The sequence below is a fragment of the Apium graveolens genome, chromosome 5, assembly GCF_009905375.1.
Source record: "Apium graveolens cultivar Ventura chromosome 5, ASM990537v1, whole genome shotgun sequence".
In the NCBI taxonomy this organism is placed as follows: Eukaryota; Viridiplantae; Streptophyta; class Magnoliopsida; order Apiales; family Apiaceae; genus Apium; species Apium graveolens.
Window position 1 is genome coordinate 9,081,686 of NC_133651.1, and position 27,886 is coordinate 9,109,571.

The 27,886-nt window shown below is 34.4% G+C and overlaps 1 protein-coding gene across 1 annotated transcript; it reads right to left on the minus strand.

The window, feature by feature from the left end:
* Positions 1-11,558: 11,558 nt before the first annotated feature.
* LOC141659765 (secreted RxLR effector protein 161-like) lies at positions 11,559-12,314 on the minus strand. Its single transcript, XM_074466693.1, has one exon. The coding sequence runs from the start codon at positions 12,312-12,314 to the stop codon at positions 11,559-11,561; it is 756 nt and encodes a 251-aa protein (XP_074322794.1).
* Between the last annotated feature and the right edge of the window lie 15,572 nt (positions 12,315-27,886).

The following is a 27,886-nucleotide window of genomic DNA, read 5'->3' on the forward strand; positions in this document are numbered from 1 at the left end:
AACTGTAATTATCCCATGATGAAACCCCTGGTTCTTGCTATTCTCTTGTTTTTTATTCCAAATGGATATTAACAGGGTGCTAATTTCTGTTTGAAATCTTATAACTGTGCTAATTTCTTGTTTTTTGTTTCATGATTCTATTGATTTTTGAGATGAAATTACTGGTTTGTTTGTTATAACTCTCTGCAGTCGATTAGTTAGTTGAATGTGCCCTGTGCTACTGTCCTATAATAAATGGATAATTTATCTTTATTCACATGCCGTAAGTTGTATGATTATAAGCTAGATTTTATTGTTGGTTGAATGTTTGTTTGTGTATATCTCTGGTTAGTTTAGGCACTCAAAGTGTGTCATTTTAAGTAAAATTTATAATATGCTTTTAAGTTGGAAAGTTAAGATATCTCAGATGGTTATTCTTTTGTTGTGTTTAGATTCTTTTACCTGTAATTTCTTTGAGTTTTATTGAGTTTACTGTCATGTTAATGTTGTACTTATTCCTTGTTTGTGTACTTTATAGGTTATGGCTACTCCTAAGAAGAAGACCAAGGCAGATAAGGGAAATTTGAAAAAGAAAGCGTCTCACATGAATGGGTTCAAAAAGACACGATCTTCACCCCATCCAAGGACAATGAGTGTGCTAAGGGCTTTAAGAAAGACAAAGTCCACGAATTGCGAGACCTCCACTCCATTGAGTTCTCCCCCAAAAACTGTGAAGAAGGCCATTTCTGAAAACTTACAAAAGAAAATATCAAAGAAAAGAAAACAAGAAAAAGTTGTTACCAAACCGAACAATACTCAAGGACTAAAACTATTGAAGCGAGGCTGTGTAACGATGCACCTATTTGTGAAACGCAAGATCTGAGGGATCAAACTTACTGTGTCTTTTAATGCAAAAGGAGAGCCATATGGTGAAGAAGGTAAAGAGATGCAATCATATATTGGAGTTTTGGCAAGAACCAAAACCCCGATCTAGCATGATTCTTGGAAATGTGTTCCTAAAGAGACAAAGACAAAAATTTGGGACTGTGTGCAGGTAAAATGAATATAAATAACTACCATCATTTTAACTTTTATTTTCATTATTTGTTCTTCATTAACTAGCACCTTTTAACTTTAAATTTGTTGGTATATGTACGTAGATGGCTTATGTTGTACCTGAGTCTGCAAAAAAGTTGGTATTCAGATCGGCCGGGGCAAAATAGAGGGAATTTAAATGTTGGCTGACCAAGTACTACATTCTTCCTTATCTGGATCAACCTCAATTTTTTGCACATCCTCCTGCAGATTTTACTTTTATAGAAAAATCACACTGGGACATATTTGTTGTTGATCGCACGTCGCCTGAGTTTCTGGTATATTTCTACTTAGCTTTATTCATTTTAATATTTACTTACTTATGATCTTCTAACCTTATTGCTGCTTTTTATGAAGAAAATTCATAAAGAACAACAAGAAAGAAGGAAGCTGAGTAAATATCCACATCGAATGTCTCGAAAAGGTTATGCTAATCTCGAGAATGAATGGGTTAGTGAAATGAAACAACATGCACATTTTTTGCTTCATATTAATTTTACAAGCATGTTTATGTTATTACTAAGGTGATCCTTTACCTGTAAATGTAGACTGAATCTCATCCAGATGCAGAGGAAGTAGATCGGTCGGACACTTGGATCCTAGCAAGGATGGACGAAGATGGTAATTTTTTAAATGATGAAGTTGCAGAAAAAGCTAAGGAAATTGTAAGTTATTAATATAATTGTCCATTCTATTTGATGCACATATTTGTGTATTTTTTAATAAAGAACTAAAGTTTCAAAAGTTAAATTTTAATAAATTATATACACATGAAGCCTTTCTATAGTTTATTTTTTTCTATTACAATGTATAATTCGAATTAGTGGTCTCTAGTTTAACTTAGGATTTGTTTGTATGCCTTTACTGCCAGTAGCATGTTGATTGTATCATATTTAATATTAGTAATTAATTATATATTTTAATAATCCCCTGTTCACTAAGAGAGTCAAATACACATGTTTACATTGAAAATTGGTTCATAATATTAAATGTCTAGATTTTGTATTCTGTGTTGGTTAATATTTTATTTTAATATTTTTTATCCTTGGATTAGTTTGTCAATGAATGTACTTACTAGGTCCCCTGTACCACCAAGTAAACTAAGTTGTCTCTTGTGCTTGCAATTGAATCTATTAAATTAAATATATTAAAGGATGAATGTGCTTATAACTAGTAAAAACAAATTGGTGTTAGTTGTGTAATATTTTAATTAAAGGATGAATGTGCTTAAAGGATGTATGTGCTTATGGTAAAAAATGTTACTGAATTTTTTGTAGAAAAAGATGAAGGAGGAGGTTAAGGAAGGAAAGCTTAAAGTTGAAGGTACTAATGATGTGTTAATAATGGCGCTCGGTAAGCCTGAGCACGGAGGCAGAGTACGTGGTCAGGGAATTCATGTGAAGCAGTCGGTTTATTTTGATCTTCCCAGGGAAAAAAAAGCGAGGACAGTGGAAGAAAGGGTAGGTGAGGCAATTCAAAAGTACATGGCAGAGGAGACTCCAAAAATTTTTAAAGAGAGGGATGCATTTTGGGCTGCTGAATTTGAAAACTACAATGCACATTCATCGAAAAATGGTGTACAACATGATGGTAGTCCGAAACCAAATTCCCAGCAGGCAAGCTGTCACTCTAAGGGTGGGGTTGATGTGGATGTGGATGTGGATGTAGGTGATCATAAAAATGTAACATTGATAGATAATTTGTTTGTGGATTTAGCGGTGGAGCTTGAGGATAATAAAAAGGTGGCGGGTGAGGATGATAATGGAAGGGCTGTTGAGAAAATGAAAGTGGATTCTTCGGGTGGTTCTGTATGCCGATTGGCTGTTGGATCATTGAGCAACATTGTTGCTTGTGCAATAATTGATGAAGTACGCGTTCCCGACGGACATGAGAAGACTATCCATGGAGTAAGTCTTGGAAAAAAGAATGCTGGGGTGTCTATCACTAAAGTCATTCAAGGAGATGCTAAGATTCCTTTCCCTATCGGGGATTAAATATTGACTGTTCAAGAAGCCATGGGAACTTTTATTGCATGGCCGAGAAACATGATAATTGCAGGAAACAATAGCAGTACTTCTCATGTTTTGGCCGCCAGGGTCAGAATGCTTTTTTAGTATGGTTAATATATGTGCTATGTGTTTGTTTAGTCTGTTTTTTTAATTATTTTTATTTGTAATTGTTTTAGAAAACCAAGAAAGCCCGTGCTAAGAAAATGAAGAAGATGTATAAAGTAATTGAAGATGTTGAACCAGAGCTTGTTGTTCAAATTGGTCCGAATTATCCTTCTGCAATGAAACGTTTGTGGACATGGGCAAAGGAAGCCTTGAGTGGTGGCCGAACAATTTCTTTTGAGCTAAGCAAAGAAGCATTTGGCTTTACAAAAAAGCAAATCATGTTCTTATCTGATATACATGCAGTGTGCTCTGGAGGTGAAATGGCCGGCTCTGTCATTTGCCTTTTTATTCAGTAAGCTTTTCATTCAAAGTTTTTTTCGGAGTATATAGCCTTGAAATAAATATGACAATCTTTACTAAGGACTGCTTAATTTAATTTGTAGCTTCTTGAATGAATATGTGAAGAAGCATTAGATGGTCAACATGATTAGCTTTGTAGATCGGGGCACAATCGGTGCCATTGGATGTGGCAGTGCAGTGTAGAGGTCACGTGAATTGTGTACAAGATTTAAAGATTCTAGGAAAGGGCAACATTTTCTCCTGCCGTACAATGATGTGTAAGTATTTTTACTATCCCAAGCTATTAAGCTGTTAAGCCTTGCCAGTTTTTTATTAATTTTTTTCAAGAATTTAGCTTTTATTTTTAAGGAATCGGTTCAATTGTATAGTTAAACTCGATAATATTTGTTGTTGAAATTTATATTAATTGCATTGGTTCAGTATAAACGTAATCAAATGCCTTGACAGTTTTGAAGTTAATATAAAAGTAATCAAATGGCTTACAGTATTTAATTGATTTTGTTACTAGATGTTAGGCTTGTTTCTAAGACGGGGGAAATTGTATAGTTCAACCTCATAATATTTGAAGTTCAAATTTGATGATAATTGTATAGGTTCAGTTTTAAAGTTGATTTATTTACCGAAATTTAAATTTTATCAGTATGAGCCTTCAATTTTTGATGTTATACCTGATCATGTTTATTACAGTAAATTACACTCTACTAGTATCACATTTTGGATTATTTTTCACAAATAGTGAGTTTAAATAATTTTTAGGTTGATTTTAATTCAATAGAAATGTAATTTTTTTTATGATATATAAGTTATTTGAGTGACAAAAAAGCATCAAATTTAGGCTTTACTATTTAACAAGCACCTCTGTTTATTTTTCGTAGCAACCACTGGACCCTGACAGTTGTCAATCCAGAGGCAGAGGTAGTCTACTATATGGACCCTCTTAAACGCCCAATTGCAAATGGAGAATGGGTGGATGTTGTCGACAAGTAAGAGTTCACGTTATAAAATTTGATTATTAAGTCTTGACTTATAAATCTTGTCCGACCATATTTTGTAGTGGTATTTTATGTTTTGATATATCTCATTTTTGTTGCAGTGCCATTAAAATGTACAAGGAGGATTTGAAAAAGGTTCCGAAGAAGAAAGTATTGTGGGAGAACAAGACGGTATTTATTTATTTTTGTGATCATATATTAATTATGTTATTAAAGGAGACTGGATATTTTAAATGAATTTTTGTTTGATATTTTAGGGAGTTCCAGTGCAGACCGGGAACAAGGATTGTGGCCTGTTTGTGATGCGATACATGATGGAAATCATTCATGATAAGGAGCTGGACTTTGCTAATAAGGTGACAATTGACTATCTGTGGGCCTTTTCATCCACTTTGTATTTACTCTTATAAGGGCAGAACATGTTACTTATACAAAATTTTGGATGATATTTCATTGGCTGCGTAGATCAAACCTGGTTTACACTGAGGATGACATCAATGAGATCAGGGTGGAGTTTGCAAAATATTTTATGAAATATTGTGCAAGCTAGGTCCTCGCCTTTCTTTTCTTTTGAACTTATCGTAAGCTGGATGTTTTATGTATGTAGTTGGTGACAAGTAGACTCGTTTGAACTTATCGTATGTTGACAAGTAGACTCGTTTGAACTTATCATATGTTGACAAGTAGACTCGTTTGAACTTATCGTAAAGTGAATGTTTTATGTATGTAGTTGGTGATAACTAGACTTGCGATAATGTATTTTATGTTCGGTGGATTGCTGGTAGTTTGGTAGGTAGATCTGGTTGTTTTGGATTGTTGAACGGATGTATTATGGTATGGTATGGATTATGGTATGGTAGTGAATTGGTTTTGTTTTGGCGGGGGCCTAGATTATGGTATGATTTTGGTTTGGATTATGGTATGGATTATGGTATTTTTATTTTGGCAGGGGACTATTTTTTGTGGTTTTTTATGCAGCTAGTTTTAATTAAATATGAAATTGATATGCAAAATGCATATACCTAATAAGATAATGGTTTTTTAAAACAAAAGTAAGCATTTTATCATTTTCGGACAACGGTTACCTCAAGTACATAATTTTGTCAAAATATAAGTCATTGTCTAAACAACAATTCAATAACACCAGTTAGTTATTAACTGTTGTTTGAACTATGAAGACATGACTTAGTACACAATAAAATAAGAATTGGTTTAAAAGGTTTTACACAACTGTTGCTTTAAACAAACCATTGCTTGAATAATAAGGAATTGGTTTTGAACTTTTTCTTACCATTGACTCCCTGTTGTCTATTACTTAGTAAACTGTTGTGTTACAAATGTTTCTTCAATGGTTCCGGAAAAGTAATCCATTTTCTCTTTTGCATTATAACACCACCCTACCCTAAAACTGTTGTCTAAAAGATACTTATATTACTACCTCTGAAAATAACTGTTGTTGTTCTGTTATATAAATAATAGATGGATAAAATAACTGTTCTTTGGAAAAGATATTTAAAATTGGAAAGAAAATTTAGAACTTTCTCTTAACGTAAATAAACCGTTGTTTATTACTAAGAAAACTGTCATGTTAAAAATGTTCCAACAATAGTTTTTCTAAAACAACGGTTGTGTCATCCAGATTGTAACCAGTGTTAAACACTGTTGTTGAATCTCCCTTATTACAACTGTATTAACAACCGTTGTCCAACCTTCGATCACACGAGTGTTGGATAGACAACGGAAAAACTACCTTTCAGACAACGAAAAAAAATAGTTGTATGATTGCAAAAATGTTGTAGTGACGGCTGTGGACTTGTATCTTTTTCGGCTGTAACTAAATTAGAACTTGATAATAATTAGTAAAATCTAGCTTGTGTTTACGTTAGGAAACATATTTATTTAATTACCGACTGTTCAAGTGCCAATATCTGGTTGCACCACTGCTGAATTAATGGTGCTGATATATGTGATGCTCATTGATGCTAAAATTTTCCCCACTTATTTTCTACACCAGAACGGTGTGAATTGTAACAAATTCCAGCCAATATTCCATATATATATGTATATCTCTTTATGGAGAAGATGGAACAAATGAGTATTAATAGCTCCTTAATTGCAAGCCAACACATCTAATTTTAGCGTAATTTTTTAGTCTCTATGTTACTGAATATCAATATTGGAAACGTAGGTTTGATGACTGCAAACTAGAAGATCTAAGTATGTCAACCAACAATCTATTTCTACCAAAATGCAGGTTGTTTTCAAACTGTATATAAGTTATACTTCACAACATGCTGATGTATATTGATAATAATGAAACTTTATGAGCTATAAGGTCTCTTAAGTTCAGCCGATATATATCCATGAATATATTTCCGAGATCAATCTTTTTCATGTTAATATCTAATGAAGCGTTGATAAATATTGCAAAGAATCATGTCATATCATTCTAACGATATATGTAGAATGAAGTGTTACTATTCTAACGACGATATAAGATTTTATTTGCAAAAGCCATTGCCACCTCTGAATTTGGAAACGTTTTTTTTGGGAAACATAAGAACTGTTGCAGTTAATGGAAAACTCATCAAGGTAATTAACATTTTCCTCTTGAGAGGAGAAAATAAAGCAGACCTTTTTAATTTATTGTCTTTGCTGCAACCTGGTTGCTCTGGCTTTATTTTGTAAGACTGTATGATTCACATGGAGTATGTCATTTTCTTTTTATTTCTTATGTAATTCATAGTGAAGTTTCTACTTTCAGATGTTATTCCTGTAATTATAAGCTTGCATTTAAGATGTTATTCCTGTAATTAACATTTCTAGGTCCGTGCTGGCTCCTACATTAATTCGCCGTTGATTTGAAAGTACTGCTTATGGGTTTTCAATCGTGGTAAACCATGCAATAAAATATTTTGCTAGTATATTTTCTGGTGCAGCATGGAATGGAGTACTCAAATACTATGTTACTTGGACTCGGCTAGAAGTGTCCGACATGGACACGTGCCCAAGTATCGGATTCGGCAACATTTTGAAAAATATACATGTTTTTGGCCTAAATTAAGTGTCTGAGTCCAAGGGTGTGTTTGGTATTGCTGTTGCAAACAGTAATAGCAGCATTTCACTGACTGAAAAATAGTTAAAAAACTGTTTGGTAAAATTTAAAAGCTGCTTTTCGGAAAAGTGCTTTTGGCCTAAAAGCTGCTGTTAAAAGCTGCTGTTAGAGAAAATAAATCCCCCCATGCTTCTAGAAAAAGCTACTTTTCAGCTGTTGCAGGAAGCAGATGTTGATTTCACCATCAAACATTACCAAAAGTATCATTATTTTTAATTTTTTGCATCAAAACATATACGTATTAAAAATATTAACAAACAGCCATCTGATTTTTAAAACAACACTTTTTTAGCAGCACTTTTTCTAACAACACAGCAATTTTTAACAGGAATTCCAAACATAGCCCAAGTGTCGAGTGTACGACACGGGTACTCGAATGTAAAATGAAGAGTCCGAGCAACATTGCTCAAATAGCCCAAGGCCCGAAGTTGATGCTGATCTGATGATGCTAGCGCATATTAGTCCAGAGGATGCTGCTGCTGCTGCAGTAGGTGCAGTTAAGAAGGCCGAAGCTGCTATTGCAGAGGCTGAACAATTAACAAAGGAATCATGGGAAAAGAAGGCTAGAATTGGTAAAATCTCATTCATTTTAGTACTTAAAAATGGTCCAGTTTTACCTTTTTTTTTGGAAAATATCCCTTTTAAAATTTTAAGTCATTAACAGTTATTATCACCTGTTAAAATATGATTATATTAACTTTTTCAAATCCACTTCTAATCGAGTGTGAGTACTGAATTATATTTTTCTTACTTAAATCTACAGAGGTCACATGTAGAAAGAAAAAGAAGAAGAAAATTCGCCAAACAGGTGAATTCACTCAAAGAAAAATATTTTTGATTACAGGCTAAGTACCGATTAAAGATAAAATTAATAGCTTATTTCTCTGTCAATATTGTTCATTCTGTTGAGATTGTAACTAATCACTGAAAAAGTGGTTGGAAGAATTTTCAATTTATTACAAGCTTCGGTTTATTTATTCTACATTTCAACTTATAGTTTGCTAAACAAATGCAGGTTATGCAGCTCTTCAAAGAGGAAAGCGCTGTCACAGTCAGCCCATAAGTTCGAGAAAAAAGTGCTGCTGTCCTTTGCAAATCATCAATATTGAACATGGGTGGAGATGTCACTTCTAATGTTGACTAACATCTCTACTATTGAGCACTATTTTTGATTCTCCTTACATATATAGAGTTTGCATACAGAGACATGCCAGAGGAAATGATAGTTTATGCTTTACAGAAATATCTAAACAGTGGTCGGGTGTTCCCTTCCTTTAAATTGTGAAAGCGTACAAATGATTGTTGAATTGTCTAAATTATATATATTGTGTTCATGTTGGACTTGATTTTATTGAAACCAGTTATCCGTGTAGTAGATGATGAGGAAGGCCTGATTTTAATTTATTTCACCAGTAACAAGACTCAGATTTTGAACATGCTTTCGAGTCTGCACATATGGTTCCTAGGCCATTTTTATAGCAAATTAATGATACCTGCTGTTCGTAGGTCATTTTTGTATTAAAAAAACTATTTATAATGACATGATTTAAATTTGTTCCGAATCTATCATTAATCTTGTCGTTTGCAACCGTGAAATGTATGTGAGGTGAAACTTGACAAAAAGTTCTTTGTAAAAATGCGTTAACCGTTGCTAACCAACTGGGTAATCGATTCCAACGTTGCAATTTGACGACTTCTGTTTATTGTACTTCTTTTTCATATACTAAAGGTCTATGCCTCTTCAGTCATTAGACATTGAAGAATATTAAATAGGAGGGGAGGTGAAGACAGATGAATATCCAACATATTTTATGAATTTACCCATAATTGCCATGTGGATTTACCAAACATTTAGAGGATGCATTGGTAATAAATTTTACTCATTTAAAATTATAAAAGGCTGGGGCAAATAGCTAATCAAATTTTTCTTTAACAGAAGATTCCAAAGAGCCTCAACTCCCTGCACATATACAAACAAATATCTATAAGAAGACACATCAGTTACAAAGACTTTAGCGTTTTTTCAAGCTGTCACATAATACAGGTGAGCTCCCATTTCCTTACCCTTCATTTCTTGAAAATTTGTGACCATTATTCACTTTCTGCAGCCAGAAAATTTTAAAATAAATGCCAACTTTGATCTAACCTTCTTAAAATTGCATTTTTTTGTTGAAATCAGGTTTCTTTTACGAGGAGACTAAAAAGATCTTATTTGATTGTTATTCTCTAAGTTTTAGATAATGTATATCTTCTAAGAAATATATTGTTATATAATCTTGGACTATACACATGTATGTTATGTGGTAGAAGAGTTTTATTTTTGAGTTATTTGTGAATGCTGATTTTCGATGTGAACTTTTAATGCCTAGATAAATTTGCTTGTAAAACCATAGGTACATATATGAAATTGGAAAAATATTCATCGGCCATGATTAAAGCTTTCGAATTTCGTTTTTTTGTTAAAAATTATGTGTCTTCCACAAGAAAATTATAAAGAGTTTGCTTTATTCTATGAATTGTTGATGATTTACATCTTGTGGTATATGTGTTTATGATTATGTTGTACAAATTATATAGTTTTTAATTAGCCTTTCAATTTAATCATTTGGTAACAGGTACTAAGTTTGAGTCATTTCTCTATGATGATTTTTTATTTGAATTTTATGTTAAGATGAATTTGTGCGAAAGATGGTAAGCTTACATCAATTTTATAAAATATTTATCGACCATGATCTAAACTTATGAATTTTGTGTTGTTTGTAAAAATCAAGTTTCTTTCACAAGAAAATTAACAATAATTGCCGCATATTTTGAATTGTATATGTAATTCTTTTTAGGCTATGCATATGCGTCTTGTTTTATGATCTAGAGTGATGTACACTTGTGTGTATATATTTGGCTTTAATTAGCATTTTATATAATTTAGCAAAAAATAAAATTATGTTTTTAATTACTGATTATTTGATAGAAGGGAGTAAGTTGGAGTCATTTCTGAGTGCCTAGCTTCCACCTGAATTTATTGCCAAGGTGAACCTGTGTGCAAGATTGTTATGTATATGTATGCGGAGAAAGAAGGCTCTAATTTATATATCCCGAACAAGAATGTATTTGATTTCTCATTCACTACTACAATTTGTCATAAGTGGCGGAGCTGCATAGGGGCTAGTGGAATGTGCACCACAGAATTCTGTGCCACTGTTTGTCTTATCTGATTGCTTTTTGAGTGTTTATATATGGTGCTCATCTTGTACTTACTCGTTCTTGGCTATGTTGATTTAAAATAATTTCACCTCTTAGCTGATTGTTATTATATGTTCATTAGCTTTTTCGAGCTTCTTCAGTGAATAGCAAATTAAAGTTTACTTATTTGTAAAACCACATTAGAGTTCTGTGATTATAGTGTATGACTAATTGGTAATTACATGCCTGTTCCAGTTTCGTGTGTCCTGAATTAATTTTTTGTACAGATATTAGAAGGATATGGCTCGGGGCAGGATTCACTGGTCAGCAGAGGAGGGAGCTGCCCTAACTGATGCTTATAGAAAAACAGACTGATATATATATGTATATAGATATAGGTGTTTAATGTGTAAACTGAGAGACAAAAGTTTCCGTGGAAGCTCTAATTTTTTTACTCAACCATGCAATACAATATAAAGAAATGCTGATAAGAAAATAGCTAAAAAATAGGATCACACTGAGCAACCTACTCCTACAATGACTCTAACTGCAAACGTGCATCACCTACAACTTCTCTACTAACACACGACTAGAACAGATGTGATGACTTATTCAAACAAGTAGCAAACTACCCAGGTGAACAAATGAAAACCAGAATAAATAAATATAGTTTCATATTACAAATAATAATCCAACAATCACCCCTTAATATGAAACTCCCTTTTATTTTAGCTCCTTGACTCCCAGCAATCTCCTCATCCTTTCGAACTTAACTGTGGTGAGTCCTTTTGTCATTATATATGCACGCTGCAACTCTGAGTTTATATGCTTAATGATTATTTCCTTTCTCTCCACGCGCTCCCAGATGAAATGGTATCGTATATCTATATGCTTGCTTCTCCCATTAAACACCGGGTTTTTTGCCAAATCGATAGCAGAGTTGTTATCGATATACAATGTGACTGGTCCTACTTCTTCACCTGTTATTTTGCTCAGTAGGTTCTTCAACCAAATCTCCTGACATGCAGCTGCAGTGGCAGTAATAAATTCTGCCTCACAAGATGATAATGCAACACACCATTGCTTTTGAGAGACCCACGTTATGAGACTATTGTTCATATAAAAAACCATTCCTCTTGTGCTCTTCCTGTCGTCTGTTTGCCCAGCTAGATCACTGTCGGAATATCCCACCAACATGTTGTTTGCACTGTTCCTGGAGTATACCAAACCAAATTCCAATGTTCCTTTTACATACCTGATAATACGTTTTACAGCATATTTGTGCACAACAGTAGGTTTCTCCATGAAACGAGACACTATTCCTACAGCGTAGGCAATATCAGGACGTGTGTGAACGAGATATCGGAGCCCCCCAATCATGCTTTTGAACTCCGTTGGATCTATAAGTGTGCCATCTTCATCTTTAGTAATGTGCTGCTTTGGGTCTATAGGATATTTGGTGGGATTACACTCTCCCATTCCTGCCTTTTCTAACGCCTTTCGAGCATATCCAGTCTGTTTTAGCTCGATGAAGTCCTTTTTTTATTTCACCTCGATTCCCAGGTAGTAAGAAAATTTTCCCAGATTATTCATCTCGAACTGATCGCTCATCTGCTGCTTGAACTCCTCAATTGTAGCGAGACTAGTACCTGTAATTAACATGTCATCCACGTACACTCCAATGATGAGTGTATCACTTCCTTTACTTCTGGTATACACAGTATATTCATGTGGGCATTTAATGAAACCCATGTCCTCGAGACTCTTGTTAAGCTTAGCATACCATGCACGTCACACCTGTCGTAAACCATAAAGGGCCTTTATCAATTTATACACTAGATGTTCTTGCCCCTCCTTAACAAGCCCTCTGGTTGTATCACGTAGACCTCTTCCTCTAATTCGCCATTCAAAAATTCCATCCTAACATCCAAGTGATGAACCTCCCATCCGTATTTTGCCACCAAAGCCAATAATAGCCTAGCAGTCTCAAGTCTTGTGACTGGGGCGAATATTTCATCAAAATCCACCCCCCGCTCTTGAACATATCCTTTAGCCATGAGCCTCACCTTATATTTTACTATTTCACCGTTTGCATCTCGTTTAATTTTGTAAACCCACTTTAGTCCTATAACTTTTCTACCAACTGGTAATTCTGTTAACTTCCAGGTGTCATTTTTCTCGATGGAGTCTATCTCTTTCTGCATTGCCTACCTCCAGCTTCTCTCTTTGACAGCCTGTTCATAGTTCCTTGGTTAATCCACTCCCATACAAAAACAACTCATCGTCTAATTCGATTTCTTCGGTGTCATTGTTTAAATCAACAACAGACCGAAACCGTTTTGGTTCACTGCTTGCTTCAGTCCCAGAGCTTTTTATACTCGATTGTGATGACCCCTGCACGCTTGACTGTGATATCGGTGTTGCCATTTCATTTTCTGAATCTGAATCCAGTTGCTGAGAGGTTACAGAACCCAGTCCTTCATTATTAAAGCCATTAACAATAGTGAATGTGTGTTCAAGATTGCAAGTCTGGACACCTTGCTGGTTTTTACTCCACTTCCAAGTTTGTCCCTCCTCAAATATCACATCTCTACTTACCAATATGTAATTCTTTTCTGGATCAAATAACCGATATGCCTTAGTTCCAGGTTTATTTCCTAGGTGCACCACCATCCTGCTTCTGTCCTCCAATTTCTTTATGTGAGTCCCTGGAATCCTCATATGGCCCAAGCATCCAAACACCTTTACATGAGCAATATTCGGCTTTTCACCCTTCCATGCCTCATAAGGTGTCTGCTCATTCAAGGATCGTGTTGGCAACCTGTTAAGAAGATAAATTGAGTGTCTTACAGCTTCTCCTCATAGTGTCAATGGCACTCCATTTGTTTTAGTAGACTGCGAGCCATAGCCACTACGGTGCGGTTTCTACACTCCAACACTCCGTTCTGTTGTGGGGTATAAGGAGCAGTGTATTGTCTTGTGACTCCGTTTTATGCACAAAAGGCTTCAAATTCTTTATAACAGAACTCTCCTCCACGATCAGTCCTAAATGCTTTAACTCGCTTTTATGTCCCTTTTTCCACTTGAGCCTTGAACCTTTTAAACATTGTCAGTGCCTCGTCATTCATTTTCATCATGTAAACCCACATCCAACGACTAAAGTCATCTACAAGAAGTAAGAAATATTTGTTACCTCCCGTTGTCATTGGATAAATTGGACCACAGAGATCCCCATGCACCAGTTCCAGACTTTGCTTTGCACGAAAAACTGATCGAGGCGGGAACATCTTCCTTGTCTGCTTTGCCATCAAACCCAATCTGTGCACACACCCTTTGGCTGAGAAAACTTAGGCATACCATACACCATTTGTGTCGAATGCATCAAGGATAAGGCTTGGAAATTCACGTGACCTAAGCGTGAATGTCACAGCCAATGCACTTCTTCACAATTCACTTTCAAGTATGTAGCTTTTGCAGTTTCAATAATAATTTTATATAATCTGTTAGGTGATCTCTTTACTTTTATGAGCAATTTGCCTTGTGTATCATACACCCACAGATATTCACCATTTAAAACAACCTTATTGCCAACCTCAGATAATTGCCCAAGACTAATTATATTATTACGGAGCATGGGAATAAAGTATACCTCATCGAGTTTATGCTCCTCTCCATTCTTATATGTAAGAATAACAGATCCCTTTCCTTTGATGTCCACTGTCGAACCATCCCCAAACCTCTCTTGTCCCGTTACATTCTCATCTAACTCCTTAAACTTTGATCTTTGCCCGGTCATATGGTTACTCGCCCCATTATCTAAGTACCACAAGTTGGACTCTACTCGTTCATTACTTTGTTTTAGCTTTGTCACCACCCCTTTTTCATTTATCAACATCAAATCGTCTTTTATTTCACTGTGCTCTGTCAGTAATAGAGCAGGTTCATCACCTTCAACCTGATTCATGTTTACTCCTTGTTTTTGATCTCGCTCCCTTCGTGGTTTTCTACATTCAGCGGCATAGTGACCATAAATACTGTAATTGTAGCATCACACTCTGCTTTTATCACGTCCCCCACGATTGTTGTCCTTTCCTGGAAATCTCTGGCTGGAAGAACCATCGGTGCCACCTTTGTTGTTCCATTTGATCCACTCGTCTCTTGTTAATAGTAATTTTCCTTCAACACTTTCTCGTTTGGACCACTCTTCTTCTGTGAGCAGTAGTTGCCCTCCTACGTCTTATGTTTGTCCTTTCATACGTTCTTCGTGGGCCTTTAAGGAACCTACAGCCTCTTCTCCCGACATGCTATCTAAGTCACCAAACTGCTCGATTGTAGAGATAATTTGGAGAAATTTGGATGGTACAACACGAAGTAATTTTTTTTACCACATAACTCTCTTCAATCTCTTCTCCCAGAGCGCGTATCTTAGTCACCATTCCATTCAGCTTTAAACAAAACTCATCTAGCTGATCACTATCCTTCATACACAAGGACTCAAACTCACCCTTTAACGTCTGGATTCTGGCTTTTTTCACACGCTCTGCTCCTTGACACATAGTCTCGATAGCCACCCAGGCTTCCTTTGCTGTTTCTTTATCAGCTACAGACAACAGAACATCTTCAGGAATCCCCTGGTATATGGTGTCCAGGGCGATTTTATCTTGTCTGTCATCAACCTTAGCCCCCTTTTCTTTAGTCTCAACTGCATTCCACACCCCTTGAGCCTGTTGGAAAAAACTTAGAGAAAAAAGACACCTACATTTTGCAGAGAACTTGTACTGCTATATTTTTTGTTTTCTTTTTCTTCTTCTAAAACTCAAGGTAAACTAGCCATTATATAGGTTTTACAAACATATTAAAACTAACTATTACTAAAACTAACCACTACTAATTAATGGGTAAATTACATGTCCATAATTTACTCCATAACTCCACTACCCCACTACTCAACAATTCTAAAATAATATTTTTCTCTAATAATTAATCTATTGCTAAATATCTAATAATTAAATAAACAAATAATTAATAACTAAATTTAAGATTATTCCAACATTCACCCCCATAATCTTAAATTTACGAAGCACTTTCTCTTCGCCTGTGATGCACTTCTCACCACCATCAATTTTGATGCACTATCTCATCAAAAACACTTTGGAGCACTTTCTCTCCAAAAACACTTAGGAGCACATTCTCTCCACAACTCTAAAATAAAATTTCTTTCATGGCCTCTTGGCCTCTTGAGCCATGATATCTTTCTCATTATTTCCCCCGCTCATGTTCCTCTTTCATTTTTATTCTTGCTTCTCTTTCCTTTTCCACGTACCATTTCATCTTGATATTTCACTAAATATATATGGAGAAATTTTTAATACCATTTGAAATCTCAGATAAATACTTAATATATATATATATATAAATGTATGTATTTTTATAAGAGTCTCACAAGCCTTATAACATATAGCTCTGATGCCATGTTGGAAAAAACTTAGAGAAAAAAGACACCTACATTTTGCAGAGAACTTGTACTGCTATATTTTTTGTTTTCTTTTTCTTCTTCTAAAACTCAAGGTAAACTAGCCATTATATAGGTTTTACAAACATATTAAAACTAACTATTACTAAAACTAACCACTACTAATTAATGGGTAAATTACATGTCCATAATTTACTCCATAACTCCACTACCCCACTACTAAACAATTCTAAAATAATATTTTTCTCTAATAATTAATCTATTGCTAAATATCTAATAATTAAATAAACAAATAATTAATAACTAAATTTAAGATTATTCCAACAGAGCCTTCATAAATACTTTCATCTTAAGTGCCCAAGCCGTATAGTTACTTCTCGCCAGCATCGGATAATTCAGGCCTATCGCACCTTCCTTCAACTTGTTCGTCTCTGTCGATGCCATTTTTGGCATGTACTTGGGCATAGGATGGATCCCAAGCTCTGATACCAAATATAGAAAAATAGACTGATATATATATGTATATAGATATAGGTGTTTAATGTGTAAACTGAGAGACAAAAGTTTCCGTGGAAGCTCTAATTTTATTACTGAATCATGCAATACAATATAAAGAAATGCTGATAAGAAAATAGCTAAAAAATAGGATCACACTAAGCAACCTACTCCTACAATGACTCTAACTGCTAGCGTGCATCACCTACAACTTCTCTACTAACACACGACTAGAACATATGTGATGACTTATTCAAACAAGTAGCAAACTACCCAACTGAACAAATGAAAACCAGAATAAATAAAAATAGTTTCATATTACAAATAATAATCCAACAATGTTGTAACCAAATATGGTGTTGGAAAATGGTGTGTGATTCTTGGTGACCCTCAATTTAGCAATGTGCTGAAAGCCCGTACAAATGTTGCTCTCAAGGTATGTTGCACCCTGTACACCCTCTTTTATTTCCGATAAAACACTTACATACAATTTCAAAATGAAAAGCAATTATACGAATTTTATCTACACACTATTGTTAATATCATCAGCAATAATATAAGCACGCCAATACAGGTGCAATAACCTTGAGAAATCTATTGCTGAATAAAAATCATTGATACTTTCAGGACAAATGGAGAAACATTAATTTAAAAAAGGGTGAGGGTCGAAACAGCTACAAACCTGTACTAGAAAATTCCAAGAAGACCAGCATACACCATAATGAATCTGCTGCTCTTACTATTGCCTAAATTGCGGCACCCGCTCTAGTTCAGAAGTCATTGGAAGATGGTGTTTCTGACAAGGCAACTGTGAAGGTTTATATGAGACGTCACAAAATGGATAAGCAATCACCACAAATAATAAAGGTTTATACAAGACGTCAGAAAAGCGGGTAATAAAGTCAATGTAAAGTAAAGAGGTTTTATAGTCTCAGGGGGTCGGGGGAGGGCGGCGAAATAAGTGAAATGTATCTTGTAGTGTTTACTTTTATTGATATTACAGTATTGGGAAATAACTGGACCTGTTGGAATCAAGGTAGTAGTGGTATTGTTTTGTTTGGATATTATCAAGAATTAATCAATGGGTACTTAGCTTGTTTTTAAGACCTGTCACTACTAGAAATATGGGATCAGACATCGGTTCAGAACCGATGTTAAAAAAAATCTGAACCGATGTCTTCGCGTGTGATGTTCAATGTCATCAGCCTTTGACATCGGTTAACAGCCGATGTTTATTGCAGTGCTATACATCGGTTTTTAGATTAAATGTGATGTCTTTGCAACAAATTTCAGCTTATATTACAATATTTTTAGGTGAATATGAGTATATTATGAGGTATTTATCCATTAAATCATGAAACCTACAAGCTCTAAAAGCCATTTATTAAATTTTTTTCGAACAAACCGTTGTGAAATGCTAGATCAGACATCAGTTAGAAGTACTTAATTAGGTTATGTGGTTTAAAATTATAAAAAAGTGAGGATGAGATTAATTAGGGTTTGAGATGGGTTGATAGAGAGATGGGAGAGCGAGACTGAGACGGTGAGGGAGAGAGACGAAATAGAAAAGAGAAATAGATGGTTAAAGAGATTACATTAAGAGCTTGATCTGGAGCTTAATTAGGTCCAGGGTCTAAATTAGGGTTTTGGAGAGGGAGTATCGGAAAAGGAGAGAAATAGAGGAGAGATGAAGTCGAGATTTAAGAGAGGGAGTTAGGATGTTTGAGATGAAGCCAGGATTGAGAGAGAAAGTTGCAGTGGTGATTTGAGAGAGAGATGCAGGGAGTGAGTAAAGGGGAAAGGGGAAGATATTTTGGAAAAAGGGGGAAATAAAAAATGAGTTGGGGGGAAATATTGAGTTAAAGGGGAAAAGTTGTGTACTGGAATGTGGAAAAAATGACAACTCAATTATCATTTTTTTAGAATTAGTTATAGACAACGGCTTACAAAAATAACCGATGACAATGTTAAAAATGTTAATTTGATAAATTTAATTTTTGAACATAGACAACCGTTAGTATACGAAATCGATGTCAAAAATCTTATTCAACATCGCTAAATTGTAAATCGATGTTAAAAACTCTTTTAACATCGGGTGCATTACGTGCCGATGTCTAAGTACTGATGTCGTATCTACTATTTCTAGTAGTGTGTGTTGTGAAGTTGTGTTAATTAGGTAGTGAATTGACACCTCCAGACCTGAAGCTGTTTTTGTGTGGAAACATAAAACCATCACAGCTGATATTGGAAGCTCATTTTAGTTAATCTTTTTAGGCTATTATGGTAAATTAGAGCCATATCTTGTATTTAACATTTTCCTGCAACCTGATTGTTCTGCCTTCATAGAAAGACTGGTTTTTTTGCTATATACATATGCGAATGTTTCAATTATCGGTAGAATATTAGTTTTCTAGGTCAAATATGATTCTTTTGTTTTTATTGACTTGAACCTGAAGTTTCTATTTCTTTTTGATACGTCTAAAGTTTCTATTTCTTTTTGATGAGTCTACATATTGAACGCCTAAACGCAGTTGAAACATTTAAGTGTGAAATATTCAGGGTAATATTTTTGGCCTTGTCATCAGAAGAGAATTGCTTAAGGCTGTTGTGATTAAAGAGTTTATTCCTTGTCAAGGATTAATATGTTAAACTCACTGATGCAGCGAGAAAATGGAGTATGATTTAAAAGACGCAGACATCGTGCATGTCACAGTTGATGGGGTGATGCTGGTGTAGCGGTTAACACCCAATTTTGTTTAGGCATGTTTATTTACACTTGGAGTTATAATGATTTTTACAATAGAATGATTAACAAAATGAAGAAAATTTACTCTTGTGATATTCATGCTATGGGAGAAAGGGTATATCATACATCAATGTAAAATGCCAAATGTAGGCAGTAAGTATTGAATTATTTAAATGTTAATTAATTCAAAGATTGCTGTTGTACTAAGTAATGTTTTATACTTGCAATTTATTTTGAAAATTTTCGTTTAGCTTTTGCTTTCGAAAATGTGTCCCTTTTCTCTTGGTACCTTGTCGGGAGATACCTACTGATTTGGACTGGTTAGATCTACTGGTGTTCCTAGAGTAGATAGAGCATGTTATTATGGTCCTGAATTGCTAATTAAATTTTGTAATGGTAGCTTTGGCTTTTAGTTCCGTTTAAGTCCTAAGGCTTTTAGGTGTTCAATAATATTTTTGGAACAAGGAAATTTTGTTTTCTCCTGAGAACATGTATAGGATGCTGAGGAATGCCATAATAAATAAGACCGATCTGCATAGTAGTGCAGAACAACAATAGGCTTTAAGCATTATGAATATTCAATAAGGAACACATTGAACATAGTGCCTACCAAGAATTGAAACATAGTGCCTAATGGTATAAACTTTAAACATAGTGTCGACCAAGATATCCAAAACAAGAATCATTTTTCGAACACATGCATGACGCAGAAAATATTACAAAACTATGTCAATTAATTCACTTTACATCTACCCTATACATTGGTCATCAGAGAATTGTCAACAATAATGGAGGTCATTAGTTTTCAAATTTAATTTAGGTTCTGTCACACCTGTCATATCATATTGGAATCTGTGACCAATTTACCAGTACAAAAATAAAGGGTTACACTTTTTCCTTGGTCCCTGCTTGCCCAAATTTTTTCTTAATGATGCTGTGGTTGCTAACTTCAATCATCTTGTACCCATACATTCTTCTCTACTAATGCCTCAGCTCAGGCTTCAAGAAAATCCTGTCCTAGAGTGAACAATGAGGCTGTTCCGAAGGCCGTAAGTGAACTATTCAATTTCTTACAGCTATATAGGTGGCTTGAATGTACTAAATATATTTTACTTACTATTGACTTATTTATTTCTCAGGCTGCTGCTTTGAACGGTTCTGATCATCATCGTGCTACCAATGTCAGTGCCAGATTGGATGCTCAGCAAAAGAAGCTTAATATCCCAATCCTCCCTACAACCACCATTGGGTCTTTCCCTCAGATAATTGAGCTCAGAAGAGTTCTCCGAGAGTGCAAGGCCAAGAAGTTAGTGTTCTGTAATGGCTTCTTTGTTCTTTCATTGCTTAGTACTCTGTTGTTTGCTTACTGTATTAATATTCTATCTCCAGGATCTTTGAGAAAGACTATGTCAGTGCTATCAAGGAGGAAATCAGTAAGGTTGTCAAGCTACAGGAAGAGCTCGACATTGACGTCCTTCCTGTCAGTATTTCTTCTGTTGTTCGTCTTATCAGAGTTTGAGGAACTGGAACCTTTTCTGGAAAATCTTATCCCTCTCTTGAAGTTTTTGTAGACCATCTTCTTGAAACCTTTAACCAATAGAGCAGCCATTTGACCATGTCTTCATTGTTGTCACGATCACTATCAGTATCTGATTCATTATCAGTATTTGAGTCATCATGAGAGTTTGATGATTCAGTATCTGACTTTGCAATCATAGCTCTTCCTTTGGAGTGGGCTTTTCTCCTAGCTTTCTCCTTTAGCTTCTCTTCAAATTTGAGTGCTACTGGTCTAGACTTAGATCATTTCCTCTTGCTTCTTTGCTCCATTTCTAGTTCATGAGTTTTTAATATTCCATATATCTCATCTAGAGATGTGTCATTAAGTTGATAGTTATGCCTTATTGATGTGACCTCAAAGTCCCACTTTTCAGGGACAGCATGTAGGAACTTCAAGTTTGAGTCCTCCAAATCATACTCCTTATCGACAAGAGACAAGTCATTTAGAAGCTTCTGAAATCTGTCATAGATCTCAGTTAAGGACTCATTATCTCTTGAGTCAAAGTGCTCGTATTCTTGAGTAAGTAATGTCCTCCTGTTTTTCTTGATAGTGGTTGTGCCTTAACATTTTACTTCTAAAGCATCCCATATCTCTTTTGATGTCTTACATCCAATAATCCTATTGGACATAACACTATTAAGACTGCTGTGTAAGATGTGTCTGACTTTTACATCCTTCATGATAGATGAAAGATCGTCAGAAGAATAGTCCTTCCTCTCTTTGTCAACCATTTTTTCTGGTTCTCCTGTAATTGAAACAACTACCTTCATTGGTTTATGAGGACCATCATAAATCCTGCTTCGATATTCAAGATTCGTGGGTTCCAAGCACATAGCCATCCTAACTATCCATATTGGATATTCATGTATCTTCAGGATTAGCACCTTGATGGCTTTATACCTACTCATGTTGCTACTTATCTGTGATGTGGCTAGGGGGGGTGGTTCTGAATTCTGTGGTGCTTCTTTGTCTGCCATTAAAGATTGATTTTCAGATCTTAAACTTTTTGTATGTCAAGAACAAGCTCTTATACCAATTGTTAGATCCTTAATCAACTGTAAGGGGGGTGAATACAGTTTATGCAAATAATTTGACAAAACTTCAACAGAATCAACAGTTTTTGTTGGGTTTATAATCTAAATGTTTAGTCTATTTGAGTCTTTGTTTTTGTTTAGTCATTTTGTTTGCTGTTAGCTGCTTATTTGTAGGAAGGTAGTGGAATAAATGTTGTAGTAGAGAAGTATTAGGAGAGCACTTGTTAGTTCCTATTTTTCAACCATTTTCTCATGTAAGGGTCATATATATATATTTCTAATACTGGTTAAATAAAAATCAGCTTTCAGATCATCTCTTTCTTTGTTCAGTTTAAACATATTATATTGCAGATATACTAGTTTTTCAACAATCTGGTATCAGAGCGATAAGTTCAACATTTGATGCCCAAGTTTATGCCAAGGGCAACACCAACGATGAATCAAGAGAAAAACAAAGAAGGAACAATTGGGTTGAGCTATCCAATGTTGACAAGGGCAAATTACACAGCCTGTACGCTTAAGATGAAAGCGTTCATGAAAGCCCAAAGAGTGTGGGAGGCAGTTGTACCAAAGAACCCCAAAGCGACTATTGATGACAAGATGGATAAAATCACCATGGAAGCAATTTATCAAAGCCTCCCCGAGGACATTCTATTGTCGATTGCAAACAAGGAAACGGCTAAAGAGGCGTGGGAAGTAGTGGAGGTGATGTGCCATGGTGCAGATCGTGTCAAAAAAGTGAGAGTTCAGACTCTCAAAGCGGAATTTGAGTCTATGAGCATGAAAGACTATGACTTGCTGGATGATTTCTGTCTGAAGATTTCAGCACTAGTAACAAATATACATGCTCTGGGTGAAGAAGTTTCAGAGGAATACGTTGTCAAGAAGGTTTTAAGGGTTGTTCCTCCAAAATTCTTGCAGATCGCGTCCACTATCGAGCAGTTTGGGAACGTAGAAACCATGACTTTTGAAGAAATCATGGGATCCTTGAAGGCTCATGAGGAGAGATTACAGGGTCAAATAGAAGGAAGTGGAAGCCAATTGTTGTTGACTGAAGAAGAGTGGGTGAAGAAGGAGAAAGAAAAGGGGAAACTACTCCTCACCAGGGATGAATGGGTCAAACATTCAAGCAGGGGAACAACAGACCAGAGAACAAGAAGACGAAACAATAACAGAGGTGTGCGTGATAAAAGTCGTACTAGGTGTTTTAATTGCAATATCTATGGACATTATGCAATTGACTATAGGAAGCCTAAATGCGAGAAAGAAAGTAAAGAGGAAGTCAATATCTCGCAAATTCCGGATGATGAACCAGCCTTATTGATTGCAGAATGTGAAGGAAAAGAAGATAGCATGATGCTAATTAATAAAGAGAAGGTGGCTCCAAAGTTACACAAATTTCATGGTGACAAGCAGGTGGAATCAAATATCTGGTACTTGGACAATGGGGCTAACAATCACATGACCGGAAAACGCTCAAAATTTTTATATTTGGATGAAAATATTACAGGATAAGTCAAGTTCGGAGATGGTTCAACGGTGCACATAAAGGGACGAGGTTCAATTATATTCAGGTGTATAACGGGCGAGGAACGCATCTTGCGAGAGGTATACTCACTACAAGAAATTTGCAATCACACAACACCTATGAAACAACGGTCGACCAAAAAACCGTTGCCCCAAATTAGGAGACGACGGGGAATTTTTTTTCTGCGAATAACTGTTGTTAGACAACATGTAGAACAACGGTTATAGCAGTTTTTCGAAAGACTTGTCTCTGTGGCATCCTCTTATCGAGGTAGACAACAGTTCTTAAATTGCACTGTTGTCATAGATCTTTAACATAACAGTCCAAAACCGTTGTTAATAAGCTAACTTATTGTAATCTCAGACAATGGTTTTGGACTAATTTGAAAACACAGTTGTTACAAAATATACATATAAACAACGGTTTACGGAGTCTGTTGTATAAAGGAGTCAACAGAGAAGCATCATACAACGGTTTTACAATTTTGACAGAATAACTGTCGTCTGTTTACAAGAAATCATGGCACAACCTGATTGGTGGAAAATATTTGACTTGGATCGCTGAGTTGGCGAAATGAGAGTCGTTGATTGATTTTACTTGAATTGCTTAGTTGGAAGAATGAGAACCGTCGATTGTGAGAATTTATCACACAACGGTATTTTGCACAAACCGTTGTGTAAAATCTAAAATTCAGATTGGTTGATAATTAGCGAAATAATCTTTTAAAATGACTTTTTAGACTATCAAACCTTACGGATGTTAACATATATTGATTTTAGCTATGTAAAAAAATAATAAAAAATTTCACAATTTATCTTGCTTGACTTAATAAGGAAAATGAGGTAAAAGTACAACTTCCTAAAACAAGATTCGTTGCCGATTAACGAAATAAATTTTTCAAATAATTTTTTGGGCGATCCAACCGTACGGATCTTAACATATATTGATTTTAGCCACGTAAAAAAATAAAAATAAAATAAAATTTATCTTGCTTGAGTTTTTAAGGAAAATGAGGTTAAAGTACAATTCTCTAAAACAAGATTCGTTGTTGATTAATGAAATAATTTTTGAAATAATTTTTTGGACGATCTAACCGTACGGATGTTAAAATATATTAATTTTAGCCATGTAAAAAAATTTAAAAAATTTTAAAATTTATCTTGCTTGACTTTATAAGAAAAATAAGGTAAAAGTACAACTCCGTGAAATAAGATTCATTGCTGATTAAGGACATATTTTTTCAAAATATTTTTTGGACGATCCAACCATACGGATGTTAAAATATATTTATTTTAGCCATGTAAAAAAATAATAAAAAATTTCAAAATTTATCTTCCTTGAGTTTTAAAGGAAAATGAGGTAAAAGTACAACTCCCTAAAACAAGATTCGTTGCCGATTAACGAAATAATTTTTTGAAATGATTTTTTCGACGATCAAACCGTACGGATTTTAACATATATTGATTTTAGCCATGTAAAAAAATAATAAAAAAATTTAAATTTATCTTGTTTGTGTTTTTAAGGAAAATGAGGTAAAAGTACTACTTCCTAAAACAAGATTCGATGCCGATTAACGAAATAAATTTTTTGAATGATTTTTTGGATGATCCAACCGTACGGATGTTAAAATATATTGATTTTAGCCATGTAAAAAATAATAAAAAATTTCAAAATTTATCTTCCATGAGTTTTAAAGGAAATTGAGGTAAAAGTACAACTCCCTAAAACAAGATTCGTTGCCTATTAACGAAATAATTTTTTGAAATGATTTTTTCGACGATCAAACCGTACGGATGTTAACATATATTGATTTTAGCCATGTAAAAAAATAATAAAAATAAAATTTATCTTGTTTGTGTTTTTAAGGAAAATGAGGTAAAAGTACTACTCCCTAAATCAAGATTCGATGTCGATTAACGAAATAAATTTTTTGAATGATTTTTTGGACGATCCAACCGTACGGATGTTAAAATATATTGATTTTAGCCATGTAAAAAAATAATAAAAAATTTCAAAATTTATCTTCCTTGAGTTTTAAAGGAAAATGAGGTAAAAGTACAACTCCCTAAAATAAGATTCGTTGCCGATTAACGAAATAATTTTTTGAAATGATTTTTTCGACGATCAAACCGTACGGATGTTAACATATATTGATTTTAGCCATGTAAAAAAATAAAAAAAAATTAAAATTTATCTTGTTTGTGTTTTTAAGGAAAATGAGGTAAAAGTACTACTCCCTAAAACAAGATTCGATGCCGATTAACGAAATAATTTTTTTGAATGATTTTTTGGACGATCCAACCGTACGGACGTTAAAATATATTGATTTTAGCCATGTAAAAAAATAATAAAAAATTTCAAAATTTATCTTTCTTAAGTTTTAAAGGAAAATGAGGTAAAAATACAACTCCCTAAAACAAGATTTGTTGCCGATTAACGAAATAATTTTTTGAAATGATTTTTTCGACGATCAAATCGTACGGATGTTACATATATTGATTTTAGCCATGTAAAAAAATAATAAAAAAATTTAAAATTTATCTTGTTTGTATTTTTAAGGAAAATGAGGTAAAAGTACTACTCCCTAAAACAAGATTCGATGCCGATTAACGAAATAATTTTTTTGAATGATTTTTTGGACGATCCAACCGTACGGATGATAAAATATATTGATTTTAGCCATGTAAAAAAATAATAAATAATTTCAAAATTTATCTTCCTTGAGTTTTAAAGGAAAATGAGGTAAAAGTACAACTTCTTAAAATAAGATTCGTTGCCGATTAACAAAATAAATTTTTCAAATGATTTTTTGGGCGATCCAACCTTACAGATCTTAACATATATTGATTTTAGCCACGTAGAAAAATAAATAAATAAAATTTATCTTGCTTGAGTTTTTAAGGAAAATGAGGTAAAAGTACAACTCCCTAAAACAAGATTCGTTGCTGATTATCGAAATAATTTTTGAAATGGTTTTTTGGACGATCCAAATGTTAAAATATATTTATTTTAGCCATGTAAAAAAATAATAAAAAATTTCAAAATTTATCTTCCTTGAGTTTTAAAGGAAAATTTATCCAACCGTACGGATGTTAAGATATATCAATTTTAGTCATATAAAAAAATTATTAAAAAATGAAAAATGATTTTTTCATTTTTCACACCATTTTTGGTTTTTCCCCTTTCATTTTCATTTCCCCCTTCCTTCTAATTTTCATTCCCCCCCTTACCTCCCCCTTCCCATTTCTTTAGATTTGACCCCTCTTCTTCTCCTCTTTCTACTCTTCCATGTCTCTCCCACGACTTTTCTCTCTGTCATCTCTCTACATGGTTTTGCCGTGGATTAAGTGTGTATTATGATGGGTTTAGATTTTTGAGTTTTCAAACCCTAACCATCTCCCTCTACAATGTTGAAGATATAATTGGAATGACAATTTTGATGAGACCAAAGATGAGAGTATCGATAGTGCTTGGAAGGTGAGGCAATTTGCATTGATATTTACTAGTAGGCTTACCCCTCTTCCTCTTCTTCTCAGACATGGCCAATCTTTTTACTCCTCCACAAAATCCAATCTTCATCGCCGGTCATTCAAGATACTCTTCAGTTTCCTATCCAGGTTCATATTTTATGTTAATTATTGGATTTTTGATGTACCCTTTTGAATTCTTGATAAATCTTGCTGACCCCTATTTGTGATTTGTGTGATTTCAGAAAGTTAGTTGTGGTATTAGAGGAATTGGTATTGGCCATACAGTAAACATTGAATTTTGTTCTTCTTGTTCTTGCTGGTTAAATGGAAATTACTAATTTTAGCTGATTTTGCAGGTAATTTGGGCTTTAAAATGGGCATCTGAATGAATTGGTAAATATATATGCTTTATTTGGAGTGTTGTTCTGATTATTTATGGGTTTTGGTTTAACTAATTGGAGATTTTTAAAATTGATGGTCCTCTATTTTACACAAAAAACTCCTCTGTCTAAATTCTATAGTGTTCTTCAGCCATAATTTTGAGTGAATGACACTTATATATGTGTGTTAATTTTGTGGTTGTTAAACACAGGGAATGTGCTAAATATAGGAGATCTCTATGATATAAGACTGATATATGAAAGATAGTGCATAAACAAGAATACTCTAAATGGACGCCTTGATTAGAAAAGAGCAAAATACAGAATTTAAATACACCTGTAGATAGGGGATATGCTAACAATCAGG

What these genes read in the sequence shown, in the direction of transcription:
- LOC141659765 (XM_074466693.1), bottom strand. Translation starts at nt 12,314, where the DNA reads ATGGGAGAGTGTAATCCCACCAAATATCCTATAGACCCAAAGCAGCAC.